At 48.3% G+C, this 22,111-nt stretch overlaps 1 protein-coding gene across 1 annotated transcript; it reads right to left on the bottom strand.

Moving 5' to 3' along the window:
• Positions 1 to 1,231: 1,231 nt before the first annotated feature.
• LOC104043373 (G-protein coupled receptor 83) lies at positions 1,232 to 10,437 on the bottom strand. The gene is made up of 4 exons (XM_009502984.2): positions 9,979 to 10,437; positions 8,346 to 8,471; positions 6,057 to 6,190; positions 1,232 to 5,529 (listed from the first exon to the last, which is right to left on the bottom strand). The coding sequence occupies exons 1-4, from the start codon at positions 10,354 to 10,356 to the stop codon at positions 4,905 to 4,907; spliced, it is 1,263 nt and encodes a 420-aa protein (XP_009501279.1). The 5' UTR covers positions 10,357 to 10,437; the 3' UTR covers positions 1,232 to 4,904.
• Between the last annotated feature and the right edge of the window lie 11,674 nt (positions 10,438 to 22,111).

Here is a 22,111-nt window from a genome sequence, read left to right as displayed (position 1 = left end):
TGTGGTACTGTGGGGTGCTTACCCCCATTGTCTAGCGCTTATATTCACCTCACTGTATTCAGTGACTTAAAATATTTACACAAACATCGGACCCTTCTCCAGAACGGGGAGTCTTCTGACCCTTCTGGAGCTGCATCCAGCTGATCAGAGCTGGTTAAATGATTTGCAGCTGCAAAGGTCCTTACTCCGCTTGCAAAGCTTCTTCAAAAGGAGAGATATAAGAAATGGCTACCCAGAAATGACAATAAAATGTTATTTTCTTTTGGTATGGTTGCCTAATTTTAACACTTCGAACACTGAAGGGTTGTTCAAATGTAGATGTAGGGCGCTATATATTTGGCATATTGCTTTTTTTATCCGTAGGTGCGGACCTGGGAACGGGTGTAGCAACTTCAGTAACCAGGTTACCTGCCTGAGACCTTGGTGTCGTGCTTCCAGCTTTGCCCGATCACACTGCAGCGTTGCTACCAAGCAGTTACTCCCCCCAAAATAGACTTCATTAACCAGTTTCAAAGAGTGACAGAGATGTAACAGCCTCAGCGGTGCACGTTTCCTACCCTATTTGCTTGGTGGCAGGTGAGGGAGAGCATGAGGTCCCCAGCGAGGGGAAGGGGACCCATGAGAGGGCTGAGGATCCTGGCGGGAGCGCTTGGGAGGAATGCACAAGAAATCAGGCTGTGCTTCTGCTCATGGAAGTGTTTATTGGAGAATAGTAGGAGTTAAGTTCAAGTTAGGTGTGCCCCTGCTCCTGTCTGGATTGAGGCATCCAGGTGACGAGAAGTGAGACCGACTTTTACTGCATGGAGCTGCAATGAAATGCAAGGGGATGAAAGGTCATTTATAGTCGGCACACGTCCGCAGCTGACTCCTCATCTGGGTAATCATAGCTCTGCTTTTACAAAGGCCTTTTCATGCTGCAAGATGTCAAAACAAATGCAGACGTACGGTTTGGTCATGGTTTTGAGGCTGTCGGGAGCAGCAGTCTATGCTTTCCTGTTAATTCTCGTGCACGTAATCAAGAGGGGATATCTCCCTTCCAAAACTTTAACATTCATTATGTCTTTTCCAATAAAAGCCACAGGAGAGAGAGGGTCCTAAACCAGATATTTTATTTGGCTGTTATTAGTCCCAAAAAAGCATCAGTAAATCGAATCTTGTTGTATTACAACCATATGGAAATTTTAACAGAGCTCATATTAAAGCAAGAGCATCCAGCGGAAGGCTGCACATAATGATGATGAAGTTCACCAGACTTTTACACAAATGTAAGCTTTTGACAATTACCTCAAGGGAAAAATATTTTTTAAAGGCAGCTCAACATTGCCAGACTGCAGATTCTCACTGAAGAAAGCACTGCTTGCGTAAGGGTTAGCATAGGGGGTGTGTTAGGACTCCAATGTCAGCTTTCTGGGAGCAAACTGTCCCCTAGAGAAACCTTGCCAGGCGAGGGATGTCTCTGCCGCCCACCGCTGCTGCACAGGCAGACGGTGGATTTGACCTTGCATCCCTCCATGCAACGGCTGAAGGAAGCCGGACCCAGCTTGCTGTCCTGTTAAAAAGCTGAGCAGCAAGAACAGACTCTGTTTCTTTGATTTGTTCCAGAGTGATGAGTTCCAGCGCTTCTCTGGGCATGCACTGGGATATACATGCAAACCGCATTATTTAATTTCATTGAATTTTTCCAGTGTAAAAAGAAGAACATTCGAATGAGAAGATGTTTCATTAAATTACTCACCTTAACAATGTTGTATTTGGGTTTGTGGTTTGCTTGTTTTAACAAGAATAATTTTCTTTATAGAAACCCTCCAGACAGTTACTTTATGAACATGACATTTGCAGTGGTATGAATTCCAAGTTTTCCAGACAGTAGAAAACCCTAACTTAGTAGTAATATCAGGTTTATGCTGTTATTTATGTCTAACATACAATGAAAGACTCGGATGTCTGCCTCCACTGTGCCGGTTCCATTCAGGTCTCCACTTACCCTTCTTTATTAGTGTAAACAAAATAAAGGCTCACATGATAAAGCCCACAGGAGAAAGCCTGTTCAACACATTTCTTGTAGGTGAATCGGAGAAGACATCTGAGTCTGGGGTGCTTGTTCTCCAAGGAGATTTTCCCTCATTCAGTTTCCTCCCCTAAGTGCATCCTCCTGCAGAGCAATTCCTGCAGACGTGGTAGGGACGAATGACCACTGCTTTAAGAGGGGAGCATTCACTTGAAGCGATACCATTGCAAATGCCAGCGTGTTTTGCAGTATCTCAAGCCACGTGAGGTCTCTGTTCCTTGTCTGGTGTCCTTTCCCTTCCCACAACTGTCTTAGGAAGAAGCAAGATTTGCATTACACCTCTCTTTCCTCAGCTTCACTGTTTCCTTTTTAGGTGCAAATACATTCTCAGGTCACACGTCAACAGTTTTGACCCTATCAAAGCATCTTGATTTCCAAACTTAAATAGTCTCTCACTCAGATTGGCAACTGGAGCAAACTGCCGGTCTTCAGTGGAAATGCCAAGCTGTAGACGTGTAATTAGTATTGTTTTGCCTAGGAAGGAGGAAACTAATCTTCCTTTCGCTGATTTGAGGCTAAACCCTTTGCCATCACAAGGCCAAACCAGCACTGAACGGTCACAAATAAGGAGATCGGCTATTCTTTCCGAGGAAGAGAAAAACGCAGCTTTAGTGACTTTTCAGAGCCATTAGTTTGAAGCTGGCCACATGCTCCCACTTGATATGTGTCACTGCTGATCCAAATCCAGCTCTGAGCTCCCACTGTGATCCATCAGAGCAGCAGCTGCCTGCACCGGCTGTCCAGGCACCGCGGGGCCCGTGCCCACGAGCCCAGGCATCTCAGCTATTTCGTTAGGTATGGAGAGCCCATGCTCAAAACAGTATCAACGCTGCTGAAAGCACTTGGCCACCACCAAGAGCAGCAGGAATGCAGGGATTAGTATTTGAGGCAATTGCTGTGGCACATTATCAAATGCTCAGCTTTATTGAGCGGGGGAGTGTATAAAGGTTTACAAATGACCTCCTTTATCTAGTGCCAACTCTTCCTACCCCCTGCCTTTGGGTTTTAGAAGCTGCAGATCTGTTCCCAGCGCTGGAGTTACAATGCAGGTTCCACCTCAGGCAAAGCAGGGTGCCCCGCTCAGCAGCTGCCAAGCAGCTATCGCTGCTGCCCGGCGGGTTACTGCCAGGACAGACAGGCTGACACCCGGGGAAGGGCTGCCAGTTTGACAACGAAGCCATGAGGGACACAGTTCCTGAGGGCTAGTAAAAAATAAGATACTATTGAAACTGAAAATAATTTAAACTTTTCTCTAAAACGTCAATTAACGATGTTAAAACACGGCAATAATAACTTTTCTTAGGAAATATAATGATGTGAGACACTTCTGAGGGAAAGCCTAGAGACGATAACGAAGCCCTACGTGTATCAGCAGAACAGGTACCTACGGGCCAACACCCCTCTTGGCTCCACATACAGCCTGGCAAGGCAATTCAGACTTCACCACCTCTGAGTGCTCACATGTTCTTTTTATTCTTAACCGTGAAGTTTTTTGTGGAATAGGTAAAAAGCTGTATTTGTGCAGCATATTTATGTGGGCCTTACAGCCCTTACACGAGCGTGGCATCCACCCTCCCTCGCACAAGGAGCGGTACCCCCAGTTTGCTTGCCTACGCTCCCAGTGCTAGAGAAACTGCTGACAGCCCAGTTCCCACCCTGGCCTGCCAACGGACGCCCCTGATTCAGAAGGTGAGGAGGGAGGTTGGTCTCTGAAGTCCACGGCCCGAGGGCCTCCTCCGAATGTACCCAACGGGCCACTGTCGTCCAGCCTGGGAAGCTGCGCCAAAGTCAACCAGCTTAACTCGCTGGGACCAGTGAGCATGACGGCCACGCTGTTAGACTCAGACTGGTGTCTCCACTGGTACAAGCTCCATAAAATTGTTTTGACTTCCAGTTTGGTATCTCCTATGCAGATAATAGAGATACATCAAAAGAGAAACATGGTAGAATGTGCAAAAATGAAAAATGCCTCCGGAACCATTTCTATTTCTTGGGTGGCTGGTGGTGTTTGGTGGGTGGGCGTCAATTTAGTCCTTAGCAAAATGACAGGTTGTGTATGTTTTAAGAAAGGGTTGGTTCCTCAGCTAGTTAGTGCTTGAGAATAAGCTCGCTTGCATAATTTCCTTCTTGACCACAAATTGCAGTACAAGCAGTGTCTCAAGGTGACCACTAGTAACGCTCGCAGAACAAAAGAAGCCCCTGAAAGAACAACACCCATAAAAATGGAGCGAGTTTTCGCTGTCCTGCTTCTCAGCTGTGTTCCCGTTGTGATTCTTGAGACCCTTCCCCCTCCACCAGCAGGCACGGCCACCTGGAACGCGCCGGCACGGCAGCGAGGCGGACGGCATGGCGGCGGCGCTTCTCTAGCGGCAGAGTAAGCAGCTGAGATGCGCTGGGTATAAATACGGGAATGGCTGTAAATGTTATTCATCTTGAACAAATTACAAATAAATGAAAAGAAGGAATCAATACAGTGTTTCTATATGCATAAACAGCCATTTTCTTTAAAACAGTGTGCATCAGTTGGCGTGTGTATAATCGGTGTCGGTGCCCTTATTTGCCTAGGCTGTGGAAGATTTTGTGTGCTGTTTAAAGAATTCTCTTAATTTTTGCTGACTCTTCCAATGAAACATTCACTCAACGCCCGTCATTCTGGAGCCTACAAGTGGGCAGCCCATGGCCGGAAATTTTTGAAAACCTGACTGGACCAGGTCCTGGACAACCCAATCAAAGGTAGAAGTTAGCTTACTTTGGGTGGAAGGTTGGACTAGAGGGTCTCCAGCAGCCCCTTCCAGCTCCGTTTTCCCCATGATGCTGCCTGGCCATCAGACAGGGTTTAGCTTTCAGCCACAATTGGCTGAACACTGGATATGTCTGTCTTTGCAGAGTTCCTCTGGGAGGATGCCCTTGCCTTCTGGCAGGCGCTGCCTCTTTTATAGTGGCAGTTCTCAACCCAGGCGTTCCTGAAGGGCGGGGAGATGGACTGCAGAGCATGGCTCTGGGCTGCACTCCTTCGCCAGCACACACAGAGCACGGACTTCAACTCAGATCTGAAGTTCTCGTTCAGCCAACAGTAAATGAAGGGGTTGTAGCAAGTGCTGCTCATGGCAAACCAGTGAAAAGCAAAGTACAGAGCATTGCTACTGTGGATGGCCCTGCAGGAGATCAACACCACGTAGCAGTTCAGGGGGAACCAGCATACGGCAAACACAATCACCACCACCATCAGCATCTTCAGCGTCATCTTCTTTTTCCGTTGATGGGCATAGTATTGCTCCATGGTGAGGTCCCCGATGGCATTTCTCAGCCAGAGCTTCTTGGCCACCATGGCATATGTGATGGAGATCACAAGCAAGGGCAGGACATACAAGAGAACAAAAGTAGTCAAGTCCAAATACTTCCAGAAAAGATCAGCAGGAGGAGGGAAGCTGGGGAGGCAAACCATTCGTGTTGTTCTGTTCCTGAAGGTCAAAGAGAGAAAGAACTGTCAATTCGAGTACCAGGAGCACACCACACCTGCAGGAGACACATCTCAGATGTTCTCACAAGTTTCAGTAAAAGTACAGGTAGCAGAAGTCACTCAGTAACGTGGGCAAGTACCCCTTCCAGTGGAAAATTTTTCTTTAAGTTTGACCTTTGGTCCCAGTGAAGATATTTTAAACGCATCCCCAGGAAAAGAAAAAAATAATCCATACTGACACCCGTGCCCTCTAACGACGAAGCGCACCCCTCTTCTGTGCCTGCCTCAGTGACGGGGCTGAACCTCTGAGCCAAAGTGAACTAACAAACGAGCCCAAAAGCAACTCCACTGACTGTCATTGTCCTTCTGTGGGAAAGACACCGCCTAGTCACAGAGACGGAAGATGTCTCTGTTTCACCATACTTTCTTTTTTAATAACACAGGCGGAGAGACGCGTGCCTTAGACTCTGTGGGACTTTGATTAAGCTGCGTATGTCATATACGAAAAGCGCTGCGCAAGTGTCTTACCCAATATAAAATCCTGTCAAAGTCTGATAAATGGCATGAGGCAGTGAGAAGCAGCTGGCCATAACCCAGATGATAATGATGCAAATCCCTCCTTTCACCATGGACATGCGTGGCTTGAGAGGGTGCATGATAACCTGCAGAGAACAACCAATCCTGAGGATTTACAACATCCTCAACCGATAAAAACGAGCTGCAAGCTTTAGGAAAAAAAAGAATGCATCTTTGCTTTATCCACGTCCAGGAGCAGGCATTCCTTGCTGATCACTGAGCAAGAGGCAAACAGCACGTGGGCTTTCCCGGACAGCAAGGAATACTCAGCATGGGCGTGAAGCGCGGCACAAGTGGAAAGCCAGGAGGCTGTTCTGGCTTACGCTACAGGGAGTGCAAAAAGTCTCCTCATTACTACAGACAAGCCTCCAGCGCCGACGGCAGCCACGACGCTCGCAGCGTTCGGCATCTGCCGGACTTGCAAGACGGAGCGACAGGACGCTTGGGAACCGCAGCTGAATCTAACCTGTGGCCAACGCAGCGCTCACAGACTCAAAGGCTGGCTCTTTTATATTCAGTTTACCCCGTGCAGTAACCACACCATGGTGTAGTCCAGGCGTGCTTGCTGCTAAGGAGGGCTGCTTTATCTGACAGTGTCTTGGCCACTCTTTCAGCCTCGCGTTGCAGTCTGAAGCACTGCAGCAGCTCTGCATCCCTCCTTTGTTAAAAGGCAGAAAAGGGAGACTCATTTTACTGGACTATGGAGAGTATAAGAGCCAGAAAATGCAGAGAGTTGTGCAAGTACTAAGGGCTGCTGCTGGCCCAGTGCCCTGAGCAGAGAAGCACGCTGTGTCACCCACCAGCTTGGTTTCAGAGAGCATGATGGTTATATACCTGTTGGGCTGCGTGCAGTGTGGATGATTATATTAGGCAATGAAGCAATAATTAAAAATAGACCTATCGTAATCCAAGTGATCTCCGGGCTGATGAAGCCTTTGGTATTTTATGCATGTCTTTTCTAATCTCATTATAAATATCTATTTAATCAAGCTTCTACAACTCCCCTGGAGCATCTGTCTACTCTGGTACCTCTCAGGACTAGCAATATTTTTAGAGGCAAGTATTGATTTCTCTTTGCTCAACGACATCTCCTTATTTCTGTTTTTATCTCCTTGGACCATACTAGCTAATTCCAGTTCTGAGGAACCTACTCTACTGAATTTAAAGGCATGTATTGTGTTTGCCCTGAATTAAACAAACACTTCTTTATACATAGCCATGCTTTGCCATCAACCCAGAATCTACTGATTAAAATGAATCATTACCAAAATGCTTTGCTTTCAGGAGCTGCAATGTTGCACACAGAATGGGCAGACTACCAAACTTTTTGTGGTTAAAAAAAAGACAGAAATAGATGATATATACTCTGGCAGTCACTGTAATTTTCTGACACCAGATGGAGCACATCCCAGGCGATTGGAGTGGAATCCCTTATTGTTTCGAACTTCATCTACCCGTGTCATTTATCATGAGAAATTGTTTTTCAGTAACAACCATTTATGTGACTCCAGCGCTGCAAGTAAAATACACGTTCTGCTCGAGCGCTCACCTTGTAGGACCTGCTCTGCCACTGCACAGCGTTTATCAGCTCCAGCGAAATTACGGACTGTGTTGTACTTCAAGGAAACCCTTCGGTTTGCACTCATTGCTTGACCTGTAAGGTTTTCCTGGCCGATATGCGCAAAAAAAGTATTGGGGCAGGGGGAGGAGAGGAGAACGCCTCACCTTGGACTGGAAGTGCTAACACAGTTCTCACTACTTCCACTCTTAGGCATCCCAAAATAATGGGGCAAGCCTAAAAATGGTAAGACTCTTTCATAAATAAGCGCTGAGAAAATGCACTGGCTTGCTGGTGTTTGAACCCTGGAATACGTTCCCACCGTGCTTTCGGGGCCGTACTCCACAGAATGGCTGAGGTGGGCAGGGACTCCTGGCCATCGTCTAGTCCAGCCCCCTGTGCAAAGCAGGGCTGCCCACGACTCCTTCTGGTTCGCTTTTGAATATGCCCAAGGACAGAGGCTCCACAAGCTCTTTGGGCAGCCTGATCCAATGTTTGATCACCCTCAGCTGGAAAAAAAATGTGGGGGTTTTTGTCCGCTGCCGTGAAGGCTACAGTGCTCCCTTCCATTCCTTGATTCCCATGACAATGCAGATTTCCAGGTACTAGGAGTTGAAGGGGAAAAGACTATGTATTTAGTGCCTTATTTTCTAGCAAACGTAGGGGTGATGTCTATCACATACCTGATGCCGATCCAGAGCAATGGCAGCGAGGGTCAGCACAGAGACATGAACAGAGCAGTACTGAACAAACCGGCTTATGTGACACATCAGCTTTCCAAAAACCCAGGTACTGCTTACAAATCGCACCTGAAGAACAGACAAAATTGGATTAAAACAGCGTGCATTATCTGAAGTGTAGCAAATAGGCCTCCCCTGAGTATGGTAAGGAAGAAATGCCTTAATATAGTCTCGTTGTGCTCTGTAGATGCATTATACTCAGTTTTTCTGGGGAAAAAGTGACTATGCAAGAGGCTTTGATTTATTATGCTGCGCAAAAAAATCCGCCTGAGTAGAGGTCTGTGTGTTTGGGTGCATGTATCCATGTAACATGGTCCTTCTGGAAAATGTGAAGAAATCTTAGCTCAACTCCTTGATGAGGCTCTGCAGGGAAAAACAGTAACTTGCCCCTTAAAAACTGTTGCATGTCTGTTGTTAAAACGTTTGAATTTGTGGCTGCTGAAAGTTGCACGGGTTCAAAACTTAGCGAGATAAATTCGTGGAAGAAAAAATCATTGAGTAATTGAGTGGAGAAACACCTCTGAGTGAGGAACCACGTGCCTGTGGAGCATCCCTGCCACGCTGGAAACAGGACACGGCGCTGGGTGGCAGGCTCTAGCGCACATGCTGGTCCCCGAGCCCGATTCCCCTCTCATCACGTTGCGTGAGGGACATTGACTGCAGTTTCAGAGCTGTCAGGTAACTTACACAAACCGAGAGGAAAATTCTACCCTCCGGCTGGAAAAGCCACTCGCACTTCACAAGCTGGGTTGCCTTCCTCACGGGTCTGACCTCTGCGGGTTCGGGCGCCGAAACCCAGCCGCTCATGGGGAGGGGCGGGAGGTGCGGACACTAAAGCCTCCCCGAGCATGCAGTGGGGAGGAAAGCGTGGCATTTCCCAGCAAGGTGCTACTGATCGTGGCTTTTCTGCAGAGGAGAGTATTCCAAATAACAGTTGTTGTCTCACTCCCTTGTTACTCCTGGCTGCGCAATATTTATTCCAAATTAATGTAACTCACTCTGGAAGCAGATTAACCTGATCTGAAGTGAAGAACATTTACTACAAAACATTTATCCTCACAGAAAATTAGTCAAAGCTAGCTAATCTGTTTTCAAGTAATTTAATAATTTCCCCACAGAGACAACTCTAGTGGGTGACTCTGTCACTGAAACTGTCACAATTTGCTGTTTCCTTGAAGTTGGCGTAAAGCAATTTCCTAAGAGAGGTTACAGCCACTTAATTACTCGTCCCTAATGTGTGACTGTTGCGGTGCAAACACACAAGAGGGCACTATGCTTTCCCTGAACAGCTTAAGGGGTGCAAATCCCACCAGAGCAAGGCAGAGATCCCAGCAAAGAAACAGGATCAATTTAAGAAAAGGTGAATTCAAAGTGATAATTTGGGAACTGCTTTTGGAAGGCAGGACAATGCTACGGACAGCGCACGACTGCAGCTCATCCAGGAGACAAAAGGAGAGGGGGGAGAACCACAAAGAAACTGTGCATATTAGCCCGTTGCTGGCCCGTTCGATACCCATATGCACAGCTCTGACCGGCACACGGACACCAGCAAAACACAGACAAGCCGGATGCTCACCAGCGTGAAGGGGGTGTTCAAAATGGTGATCATCACATCGGCAACGGCCAGGTTGATGATGAAGAGGCTGGTGGCGGAGTGCATCCTCTTGTTCTTGATCACCACGTGGCACACCAGGATGTTGCCAAAGAGCGAGATGCAGATGATCACCGAGTAGGCTACTATCAGCAGCGCCTTCACCGTCCGGCTCTGGGACTCGCCCTCATACTTGGTCCTGCTGTCAAAGTCCCCCAGGTCCTCCAGGTCCAAATCACTGTGGAAGAAGGATTGGTTAGGGAAGCCATACAGTGCAGAGAAGAAGTTGGTCACGTTGTGATTCTCCGCTCTCCAGAAGGGCTTGGAGATGTACTGCAAAGGGAACCACGTGTGCCTGCCCATGGCTGGGGAAGCGAAGCTCCAGCGCTGCCCGGGTCCCCGGGCGGGCTGCTCGTCCCTCTGCCCTCCTTTCCGGCAGCTCAGGTGCTGAAGCCAGCGGTCGCAGAAGGAAGCACACACGCTTGCGTCTTAGAAATCCATCCCATGGTTGCAAACTACATAGAAGAGTTGATAAATGGGTCCTTCCTGTGTTGATTACGCGTGAGCTTTGCTCCAGGGACTCTCCAGCTGCTATTCCTTTTCAGTCCCTTATGTCCTATATACAGAAGCTGATTCAGATGCTGAAATATCAGAGATCCCCAAACACTTTTCCTCTTCGCCTAGGAAGAAATCGTAGTGAATATTTCCTTTTGGGCGCTGTTCTGCTTCTCTCCCACAGCTTCTCCTTGGAAATCTCCTTTATTGGTTTTCCACATAGTCCTTCATGTGTCAGGTCTCTGTTTCCCAAGAGTTTTCAGAGCTTGTCACAATCGAAAAAGCAAGAGCAGCCTTTCCCTTTTCTTTCCGTCCTCAGAGTATCTCTGAGCTATACACTGAAGCAGCTTTGCTCAGAGGCTGAGTGGTCCCTGCTTTCCTAGTGATATATACAGCCTGCCAGATGACACACCGCATATCAAATAGCCAATAGTGTATCTCTTCCTAGTTTATCCTGAGGTGTATTGCAACCCCTCACGTAGACGATCGGAGAGCCTGACATGCAGATCTAGCAGAGCAGCAAAATACAGAAAGAGTGGATGTGCCCTGATCTTCCCTGCCTCCTCTCTCCTCCTCCTCCTCCTTTCTGGGTACCCAGCACAGCAGCCACGCGGGGTGAAGCATCTTTACTGATTTGCAGCATCTTTCTTTCTCACCATTCCAGAGTTTTAGCAGAAGAGAACATCGAGGATTTCTGCCTCCAGCGATCTCCCAGCTTTGTGCATGGCACCGTCCCCTTCTGCTCCCCCATGGCACAGAGGACAGTGTAAAAAGCAAAATGCAACCTGAAAATGAGAACAGAAGTTTCAGGATGCTGTTGAGTGTCCAGGGAGACTCTTGCCACAGCTCAGCATGTGTCCTGAGCCAGGAGGTTGGGAGAGCAGGAGCAAATAGCAGCAACGTGAGTGGAGATCCCTTCTCTTTTCCTTCCCTTCCTTTGCAGACACAGTCATTCGCAGAGCAGCCTCAGGCTCCAAGCTCGGAAACTCAAGCGCAAAGAGCCTCTCTGTGCTGCCTTCCTGCAGTGAGCCCCACGCCCAGGCTGGGGGCAGGTCATCAGCACTGGCTGCTGGGCCCGCAGGAGGAGCTGAGTGGGAAACAGGTGGGCTTTCATATGGGATTGGAGGCAAAAGTCAGCTTCTCATTTCTGACCCACTCAGCATCCCAGCATTCCCTTGGCAAGGCAGGATGCCTTTTGCCATCAATGTTTTTGTCACATGCGTCTTCAGAGATGTCACCAGGCCCCTCCACCCTTCCTCAGCATCCCCAGACCCCTTTTTTCTCCTGGCCCACAGCCAGCCCGTACCTGCACCCTGCTGGGGGGCTGAGCCAGGCACGAACCGACAAACAGGCGGTTTCATCTTTTTCTTCACAGTTTCTGTTGCATAAGGAACCAATCAACTCACCCGGGATTTTATCTGGAGGATGGCAGATCATGGACACATCACTTACAGCCATAAAGGTGGAGGGCTGTGGCACGTACGAGATCAGAAGCAGGGCTCTTCCTACCAAGGGAGAAATGGCAACCCCTTCCCTGCACGCGTCTGCTGGAGACGCCGGCTGCCAGCCGCGGCTGCTGGTGGCTTGGCAGTGAATGCCACCACAGGTACCTATGCAAGTGCTTTCGCACACTTGCCCCAACACGTGCAGCGGGCAGGTGCCTGTGCCGCAGCCGTCGCAGCCCCGACGCGGCTGGGAGCCTGCGCTGACCAGCGCCGGTGTGGGCGAGCACCCGCGGGCATCTCCACGGTGGCACTACAGAGGCTTGTAGCTAAGTAACTCGTGTTTAGATTTAGATTTAATTTGGAATTAAAATTAATTTATTTACCACAGTAAGTTGTAAATAAAGAAGAAACACGCGGGGCTTCGTCCTCGAGCTCCCTCGCTCTGTGGTTACAGAGTGCTCATTTGGCAGCGTTCCCTTTCATTTCTTTGTCATGCATTAGAAAGACGTCTTGGCAGAAAAGCATTTAGATGCGCGCGCACAAACCCCTTGTGAAATGCCCCCGGTGCCATGCTATTCTCATACTACAGTATTCTTTGCAGAACTGATTTATTCTGTCAAAGGTTCAAACGCTTAAGCAATCACGTGCTGTTTTGCTGCAGTTATTATCCACTTACAAATATTCTGAGCTGCTTCGGCAGGCCTCGCTGTTTGTCATGCACCGTAACTGAACGCTTGCGCTGGCTCCTCTTGGCCAAACAGAGAAAGCAAAGGAGAAATGTACTTTTTCAAACACACCCATTTGAATTGCGCAGAGTCAACTGTTTCTACAGAAGAATTTTGGCCTTCTCCTTTTGACACTACTTGAGTCAAAAATTTTTGGAACTTTTCATTTTCATGAGATTATTTAGCATTTTCATTTTTGGTGCTTTTTTGTGTCAAAAAGAAACGTCAAACTGCTGAAATTCCAGTTGACGTGAAGATTCCCTTCCTGAATAAATCTAATGTACGCTACATATTGATGAGGGCCAAAGAAGTCCGATCCTTGCTTCATCAGCAGTCTAGCAAATCTAAATACCAAAGAACTAAAGCATTTATATTAAAAAATAAAATACACGCATTTGATTGGAGTTTGACAGGTAAAATAAGGAATGGTCTGAACTCCTCAGTTAAAATTTTCCAGCGCTCTCACCAGATGCTGGCCACACAAGCTACGTTGTCAGCATACGCGATGTGACTCGATCCCTGTCCCTGATTTTGTAATCCGCCTGGGAGCTGGCGTATGCATTCTTAAAATACAAATGCGCATCTCATCAGTGCAGCTACCCAGTCTGTTAGGAGAGTAGCCGGCTCTGGCTCTGTAAGCTCTCGGGCATTTCATCCCACTCGGGAACATTAAAACACCAGATTATGAACATTTTTACAGGCCAGTGCTGCGGTTCATTTTTAGACAGTGTTTCACTTGCTCTTCATCTTTCTCGCTCAGTGAAACCTATGATCTTTCGAGCAAAAGCGCGGGCTGCGTTGCCTTTCCTCAGGGAGGCCAAGTCGGCTGTTAGGGACGAGTCACCGGACTTTGTGGGTTCACGGTACCTTCCCAGTACTTGGCTGCAGGGACTGTTTCCTGTCTGACACAGACATGTCAGATAATTCAGCAATCAGTTTCATTGTGCAGTATGTAAGAGTGGCCAGGGTCAAAGTCGCTCACTCTTGCACCTTAATTTAAGCTAATTTTAAAGAAATGGCTTCTAAAGACAGGGTTCATCCTCACTACTGGACAATACTTAATGAGGAGCCAAACCACGATGGTAATGGAATCTGTCTTCTCAGGCTGTGTTACCACAGTCTTAGCAGGTGTATGTTTTAAAATGCTTGTCCACGTCTGCTCCCATGAAGAGCTAAAGAAAATGCTTTCAAAGCTTGCAAAGCCAAATAAAATTATCCCTATAGGTCCCTGCAGATTATTATGTTTCATTTTTATGAGGTACGTAAAGGCCTCGTAAGAGGGCATAAGAGAAACACTGAGAATACAAGGCCATTACATTAAACGTTTTCCTAATGCAAAAGTTCCCATCGCGCCCCAAAGGTGCGTTTCTCAGCTCCTTGTCTGCGGCTCTGTCTGTCCTTCTCCCAGCGCCGCTGCTGGCGCCGAGCACGGGCCTCCCACGCCGGTGGGGACAGGTCGTGGGAGCCGTTAGCGAAAAAGCTGCTGCTTGAAGCCGCTCCCGCTTTTGCGCCGTTCCTGCTTAGAGCCTCCATAGAGCAACGCGCAGAGGAACCAGCCATGCCACCAAGAGCATCCCCTGCCCTCGCAGGCGGCTGCGCTGCAGGGGAGGGAGCACGCAAATTACGGCAAAACTTAAAATAAGGACTTCTGGTACAATAACGGAATTTCTGGCTTGAAAAAGAAAATGTCTCTGCTTTGCCATTCAGAGTTGAAAGCAGCTGGAGTAGGTGAGAAGTTTCAGTGCTTGAGCCTTGTCCAGAGGGAGAAAATTCAACAGCTAAATTCTCAGGTCTAAATGAGGAAAGATTCACTCAATGTGCCTGTTGCATCAGGGAGCCGTTTGAAAGATTCCTGTTCCCTAGAGAAGTTAATGGTTTACACTTTTCTGTTTTAAATACAGGTTTGATAAATAACAGAAACAATGAGAGCTATATATCAATCCCTAGATCTTCTCCTTTCAGTCAAAAGGTGTGCTATAAGTAAGAGTTTGGACGGCCCTTGGAAACCATGATCTGGGAACTTTTTCTCCTCTCACGGTTGCTGTAATGCGCTGGGGACCCCCAGTAAGCACATGCGATGCCGACCTATATTCCGGCACTCGGGAGGGAGGCCGGGGTTTTGCCAGGCTCTCGGGATGGATTCCCAGTGGGCAGGCCCAAAGGCTGCACAGAACTGCGCAGTCTCCAGGCAAGGCAGTACACGGGGCAGCTCAAGAAAGAATTTGAAAAACTATGGATTGCAGCAGGAAGGGATAAGGGAAAAGTTCCACCTGTCTGGGGCCCAGGAACAGCAATGGTGATATCCGAGGAGCCCGGCGGTGAGGAACCGGTCTCAGAATGGGAGATACCCGCTCCAAAAGCCATCTCCTGTAACTGGAGAAAATAGTTCAGGGAATGGGCCAAGCTGGTTTCCCAGGGCCGTGATAGTTCCAGCTTTGAGAAGGACAAGATCAGTTACAACTGGTGAGAGTTTTGCAGGCGCATTCCCCACAGAAAACTCATCGCTGCATTACAGTTGAGAGAATTTCCAGCAAGGGGTACGCAGGAAAGTCAAATTAAATCTTGTCGACACCGTCAAGCGGAGAATGAGTCCTGCGCACATGTTATTGGATACTGCCCAGCAGAAGAGGATGCCAGGATTAAAAGGCACAATCACTTATGTGAATTTTTTGCTGAAGAGGCAAAAAAGAAGGGCTGGGTAGTATTCCAAGAGCCACCGCTGCGAGATGAACAGAATGAACCACATAAACCGTGATCATTAAAGGCGACCAAGCCCTGGTCGCGGACATTGCAGTTAGGAGTGAAAGCAAATTAACATCTTTGGTGGATGCAGCAGCAGCAAAGGTTAAGAAACACCAACACCTAAAAGAACAAGTGCAGGAACTGACTAATGTTAATATCATCAAATTTATGGGATCTCCATTAGGCGCACATGGAAAATGGTATCAGGACAACTACGAGTGATTGAAAGAACTTGGACTTTCTGGCTCCCAGCAGAAGTTATCTCCTCAATTATTGAATCAGGCACTGTTCTCTTAAGTGGACATTATGCATAGGCTTGCTAGTAAAGTAAGAGCCATTGTAAAATCTTAATGTTTGATGATAACTCTGTTATATGATGATTTGTAAATAAACTGACCTTTCCTCTCTATCTAAGGTGAGAGCCTGACACCCCTGGAGCTGCCAAGGGTGACAAAAGCTTGTGATAACAAGGGCGAGAGTAAGTAGGGATGTATTAGGACGCGGTATCACGATGTGTAATTCCTGCCAAAAAGACAATTTTCACTATTTTTTACCAAGATGGACAGGCCACCTATACTTAACCCAGAAAAGGAACACGTATATATGTTCAGTAAATAGTCATGCCAAAGTAAACATCACTAATTACTTTCAGGTCCTCCTTGAAGTTCCATGGTTTCTTTTCAGTGGAATGGATTGCCTTGAGCTAGACAGACACTGTAGAGTTTGTCTTTTCTTAATAGGAAAGAAAGAATTATTCTTTGTGGGGATAAAACATGAATGACATGCTGGGTACAGACTGTTTTTCTGCCAAGGTACTCAATTAAATCTCCCTGAAAAAGTACTTGAGCTTTTATTCTCACGGCTTTCCTAGGAGGTAGTAAAATATAATTCCCATTTTGCAGACAAGGACGAAAGATCAGACGATTTGTGCGGGATTACCCAGGACACTGGTGTGTGGAGTTAGGAGATGAAAATGACTTCTTTGGATACGCTGGACCAGCCTTTCCATAGTGACGGCTGACATATAAGCATCGTGTAAAACTACCCACGGCAAACTGGTGGCGTGCTGAGGAACGACACGACCTTGTGATCCAGGTGCTGTATTATCACGGGCCACATTTTGCCAACGTAACTAAAGGAGCCATGCACAGCACCCCGTACGTTTGCCCTGGAACACCTAAAATACCCAGCTCCGCAGCCTGGAACCAGCGCAATCTTTCTAATATTGTGCGCTAAGAGACATTTGAGTATGTTTGCCGCTTTCTTTTTTGCAGTATCACCTAGAGAGCGGTCTTGGCTAGATTGTGTCCCTTGCCCGGAGAGGGAGAACTTCCCAAATCAAGAGAGGGAGTCGGCTCTGGCCAACTGCCTTTGTAAAGCTTGACACAAATGTACCTGACAGGCCTTCCGTGACTTCTCTAATGTGCCTGCAATTATTTCTAATTCAGTGCGCCAGACGCACAGCAGAGATCAGCTGTAGTACATATAGGTCACCCACAGCAAAATGCTCAAGCGGGTTACAGGCACATAATTCTAAGTGGTAAGAGAGTACAAAATAGCATTCTAAAATTTCATGTTATTTCCTATTTCCTATTACAATCGAATGGCTTTAAAGTAAAAACAAGGTAAAGTAACCAAGGGGCACGCGATAAGTTCAGAACATGAGATCTGACATATGGTAATCCTGAAGATTTGCCCTTGACAAGGAAGATTTGATTGATATAGCGGAGACAAGACATACAGAGGCGGCAATCATCACTGATGCTGCAGCTGATGATCACAGTCCATCAGGAGGAGGAAACGAGCATTGCCAGGTTCAGGCAATGTTGTGGGATTCTTCCCAGTGCAGAGGATTCAACACCAGGAGAAAAAGCCAGGCAGGCTGTTCTGGAGCCAACTCCACTGGCAGAGGCGGGTGAGTTGCTGTGGAAGCTTCTGTTGTGCCTTTTTTTCTTTAGTTTGAAGAAAACCCCTCTGGGAGGGTGGGAAGATGCACTAGACTAAGAACTGCTCTGAAGGTTCTGAAAAATAACCAAAAAAAGGCCAGGTCTGATTTTACTAGCAGCTACAAATGTGCAAATGGGAACCGAGAGCCCTGTTCCTTTAATAGGTGATGCAGAAGATAAAATACTATTTGCTAGAAAAAGTGAAATAAGAAGCCTTGAAATGCTTCTGAAGACTCCCTGGAGGCAGGGATGACATGAGCCTTGAAACACACAGTTGCAAAGCCTCTCCTTGAACAGCAGCTTGCTTTATCAGAAAGTGACCCGAGAACCGATGGTGTTCTGCAGGTTATGGCTGTGCTCTGAAAAATGCTGGGTTTTCACTGAAAATCTGAATGAAAGCCAGGATGTAAAAGTAATCAATGCCGATCTGAAATTTTAGCTATGAGCAATAAGTTTTACTCCATTCCATTAAAATTTTTTTTTTAAATCCTTTTCCCTTAAGAAGCCAATATTTCTCTGCAAAAGCAAAATTTCACCTCAGCCTCTCCAGCCAGACTACGGTTACCGAGTGTGGCTGCTGCCAGCTCCCAGGGATCTTGCCACGGAGCTGGAGGAGGCAAACAGCTTCAGAGGACACAGCCCTGTGCCGGGAGCGCGTCTTTCAGGGAGGGAAGTCACAGCTGAATCACAGCCAGAAGCAGCAAAGTGCCTCGTCTCAGGTATGTGGAAGGTCGCGCTGGCAGCGGCGCACCCTGAGACAGCATTCCTTACCTTCACCTGACCAGCGCCCATCTGCTCTGCAGCATCCTTTTACACCTCCTCTAGCCTGGGCATTTCCCACTGGGATTCTTTTGTACCTATAATATTCAGCGTCTCTTTTGGTGCCTCTTACCTGAAGAAAAAAAGATATCCCAGAATGAGTATCTCAGTCTTTCAGAGGTTACATTTTTGAAGACGGCTGTTCCAGCTTGGATTAGTTTGTGTTCATATTACGAAAAACATTTCTTGCATTCAGTCCCTTCTCGCTTTTCAACTGCACTTCATTCAACTCTGCTCCAAGAAGGGCAGAATTAGGCAGTGCTTTATTTTCTCTCCTCAGTATTATTGCCACTTCCCCAGCTGCGCTCACTAAAATTCCTGGCTCTCAAGAAAAAAAAAAAAAATCTACATCTACTATTTCCTTTAAAGGCCTTATGCTGCATTCACATTCCTGAATGATGTATGAACCCCCGTATCTCCTTTTCAGTATCCAAAAATTCAGGGATAGAGACACCACGCGCTCCAGAAGGCAAGCCTTGCTCTGTTGCTAACGGGCATAGGGAGGTGAGGACACCGGCACCAGGAAGAGCCTTTTCTCGAGACCCATCTCCAACTCTCCGTGCTCCAACCATCTCGCTGGCAAGCTGCAAAATTCATGGCAGCGTTTTTCACTTTGGTGCCCAAAAACTGAGCACCAGAAAAGGGCCTGTTAGCCGGAGAAGAATTCGGCAGAATGTTTTCGTAAGCACCCTTCTGCCTGCCCTTGCGGTGGGGAGCTCAGGGGCTGCCAGCGGGCAGCTGCTTTTGAGGGGTTGCTGGCCATCTCCCAGCTAAATTTTACCCCCTGCCACCCTGTGCCTGGGCATCTCTTTACGGAGATGTAAGCCAATTGCAGGAATCAAAGTAAGACCCACGGCTTCACTTCCACACCTGACCAACGGCTTATGGTTTTTAACAACCCATTTCTCACAGCGATCCATTTCAAATGCAGTCCAACCATAGCTGCATCAGCCACACGAAAACCCAATGTTACTATGGTGCAAGAATGAGCTGAAACCTCCCAAAATTGCTTTGTTATGTAAAATTACACAGCTGCTACCTTCTCTCTACAGTATCCTAGCTTCCTCTTCTTTGCCCCTGGGATTCTGCTGCCTTTTTCCTCATTGTGGGAAGCCAGGTGGATCGCATTAGCCGTTAGCTCAGGGAAACTGAGACAGGGAAAGCTCAAATGCAGAGCCTAGAACACACTCCCCTGGCTTTGGCTTTCAGCAGTATGGAGGTTGTGTTTTCAGAGGAGTTCTCCCTGGGCAAGGGCAGAGTGGAGGTATTTCCCACACGCCTTGGGGGACAGGAGCCAGCAGCCCCCTGCCCCACGGCCCAGGGCTGGTCCCACAGCTCCACCAGGCAGTTCCCATCCCGAACCATCTGGGCTTCCCTGGAGCGATGCCCCCGCCCAGGAGCCACTGCAGCAAAGCGCAGGTGGCAGCAAGTGTTTGTCTTAAGGGACTCAAGGTGAAACCTGGATTTGAAAGAAAATTGGGGAAAAAAGAAGCAGAGCATGTGTCCAGGAAAAGATGATTTAGCTGGTTCTAAAGATCACAAGATATTAGAAAAAACACAAAACCCTCTCAAAGTATGATTTTTCCTTTTCAGTCTCATGATTCTTTCCTTGTTCTGCCTCCTGCCACACAGGCCTTGTGCGTGGCACCAGGGCACAGGGCTGTGGCGATGTCCCTGGCCTGGGCCAGCCCCGGTGGGACCCCTCCAGCCCTGCCTGCAGGGGAAAGGGAAGGCCGAAAGGAGTTAGCTCAAAACCAGTAGCATGGATTTGCAAGAGTAGTGACTGAGCTAAGGCAGCTCTTAAAGATAGGAATGTTTTCAAAGCATGCAGAAATAGTGAAGTCTTTCACCTGGGAGACCCAAGATTTGGTTCCCCAGACCAAATTGGTTTCACATGAGTAAAGCCTCCAGGAGCTTCTCTTCAGGTGTTTTCTCCGCTGCAGCCCCTGCTCTTCAACGGGCAAGTTATTCCAGCAGCCCTCCTCACTCCCTCATCCTCAGAGCCGGCTCATGCAGGCGAGACAAACCAAACCCCACACTCCCAGCACCTTCCCCCCAGAGGAGGGGGCAGCCTGCACCAAGGAGGGGCTGGGGGCTGAGAGCCCCCAACCAACGGCAGCCCTGTCCCCTGGGGGGCGGCAGGAGGGAGGAGACTCACGGCTCATTAGCAGTGTCGATTCCAATTAACTGGGCTGTGACGATTTCATTACTGGTTTTAATAATCTTAATTAAATACTAAGTGATAACTTACTAATTACATTGGGATAAATTAGCCCCTCTTTCTTTATCACTAATTATTTTAAGGTGGAGCCTGAAGTTCTGAACCGAGCAGTCCCACCCTTCCCACCAAAGGCGGGGGATGCTTTGGTGCTACCCTGAAGAGGGGGGGCTCAGGCCGAAGGGCTGCTTAAGCACCGGCTCGTGACGAGAGCCGAGATGCCGCTGGCAGGGCAGCGAACGGGGACCGATGCACAGACCTAGACGTGCCGCCTGTTGCTGCAAGGGGCAAGGCTTCAGCACCGACGTGGCAGGCGTGCACGTCCCTGCTAGCTGAAACGGGGAACGGCTCTGTCTTCAAAGCACTACCAGTTATCTCATGTGGTGGCCAGGCACAGGCACGATTACAAGGTGAACACGGGGTGCGTTTATAAAAATTACTGCGTAAAAGTATTTTCAAGAGAAGAGTGTGACCAGTTGGGCCTGATCCAGCTCTCTGTTGCTCTGCTGTGCCAGTTCCACGCTGGTGACAACCTTCCCTCAGCTTCACCTCTCAGGGTATTTCTGCCAGCCCACCACACGCTTGGGAAATTGTCCCTTTCCAAAGAGCCATGTGGATGCTTTCTTCTAAATAACAGGCTGGTGTGTTGCTAACCATGGGGATGTTTCCTTCTAAGTAGATGGCTGGTTTAAAGCTAACAGCTGTAAACTAGATAACACCTTTGTGAAAACAAATTCTACTTCTTGTGCTCATCTCTTTGTCCCGACACGGTGGTGCGGGGTTGAATGGTGCAAATCCCCGAGCGGCTGAGCTCACAGCTGCAATTTGCGGGACCCCGCAGGACGCTGCACCATAGAGGGGGATGCAGGCAGGGCTGCTGTAGCAGCCTGGAGCCAGGCAGCTCACTGAGCACAGGCAGTGTCAAGCACACAGACAAGCCCTCTCCCCCAGGCATGGCCCCCAGTCTGCTCTCCAGGCACGCTGCCCACAGAAAGCAGAACCAGCATTACATGGCACAACTGAGCCGCACTGGGGGTCTCGATTTGGGGCCAGCAGCCCGCAGGGACACAAGGAGGAGCCCAGAGCATGTGTGGGAGGATCAGGAACTCCAGAGCAAGCCAGTGCGAGATGCATCAGCTGTGCCTGCCGTAATGCACCGAGCCTCGCGCCCGCCGCCCACCCCAGCCTGGCTCCGAGCATCCGGGGGGGCTTGGGACACCCAGGCCAAATTCTCCACCCACCACTCTCAAAGGGCTGCGGCACCAAAATGCTTTCAAGGAACAGGGCTTACTGACCCGTCTCCGTGCTGCTACTCCCAAGCATCACCCCCGCCTCCAGCACAGCTCTGCTTTGGGTCAGTGACAGCACTAGGCGGGTCTGATCCGCCAGTCACTCCTGCGGCCCCTCCACCATCGCCTCCGTCTCAAACATTTCCCCAGTAAGCCACTTTCCCCTTAAAACCTCTCTTGAAACTATTTTTTAATTCCAAGTCACTTTCATTTTAAAGTTCTTGGTGATATTGTAAATTACTAGTGATCAGCAGAGTAGAAATTATTTGGTCGTCTTTTTCTCCCCAGCACACAAGTATTCAAGAAGAGCTACTTGGAAGTGAGTGAAAGAACAACAGGTAAGTACCTGTGCTTATCTATTTCTCCATGATGCGATTTA

This window comes from Phalacrocorax carbo, chromosome 11 (genome assembly GCF_963921805.1).
Source record: "Phalacrocorax carbo chromosome 11, bPhaCar2.1, whole genome shotgun sequence".
NCBI classification, from domain to species: Eukaryota; Metazoa; Chordata; class Aves; order Suliformes; family Phalacrocoracidae; genus Phalacrocorax; species Phalacrocorax carbo.
The sequence above is the reverse complement of the archived record's forward strand: the minus strand, read 5'-3'. Positions and strand labels throughout refer to the sequence as shown.

What these genes read in the sequence shown, in the direction of transcription:
- LOC104043373 (XM_009502984.2), bottom strand. Translation starts at nt 10,356, where the DNA reads ATGGGCAGGCACACGTGGTTCCCTTTGCAGTACATCTCCAAGCCCTTC. An exon ending in TGAACACCCCCTTCACGCTG is followed by an intron (nt 8,472 to 9,978) that starts GTGAGCATCCGG and finishes TCTGTTCTTCAG; the next exon opens with GTGCGATTTGTAAGCAGTAC. An exon ending in TTGACAGGATTTTATATTGG is followed by an intron (nt 5,530 to 6,056) that starts GTAAGACACTTG and finishes TTTGACCTTCAG; the next exon opens with GAACAGAACAACACGAATGG.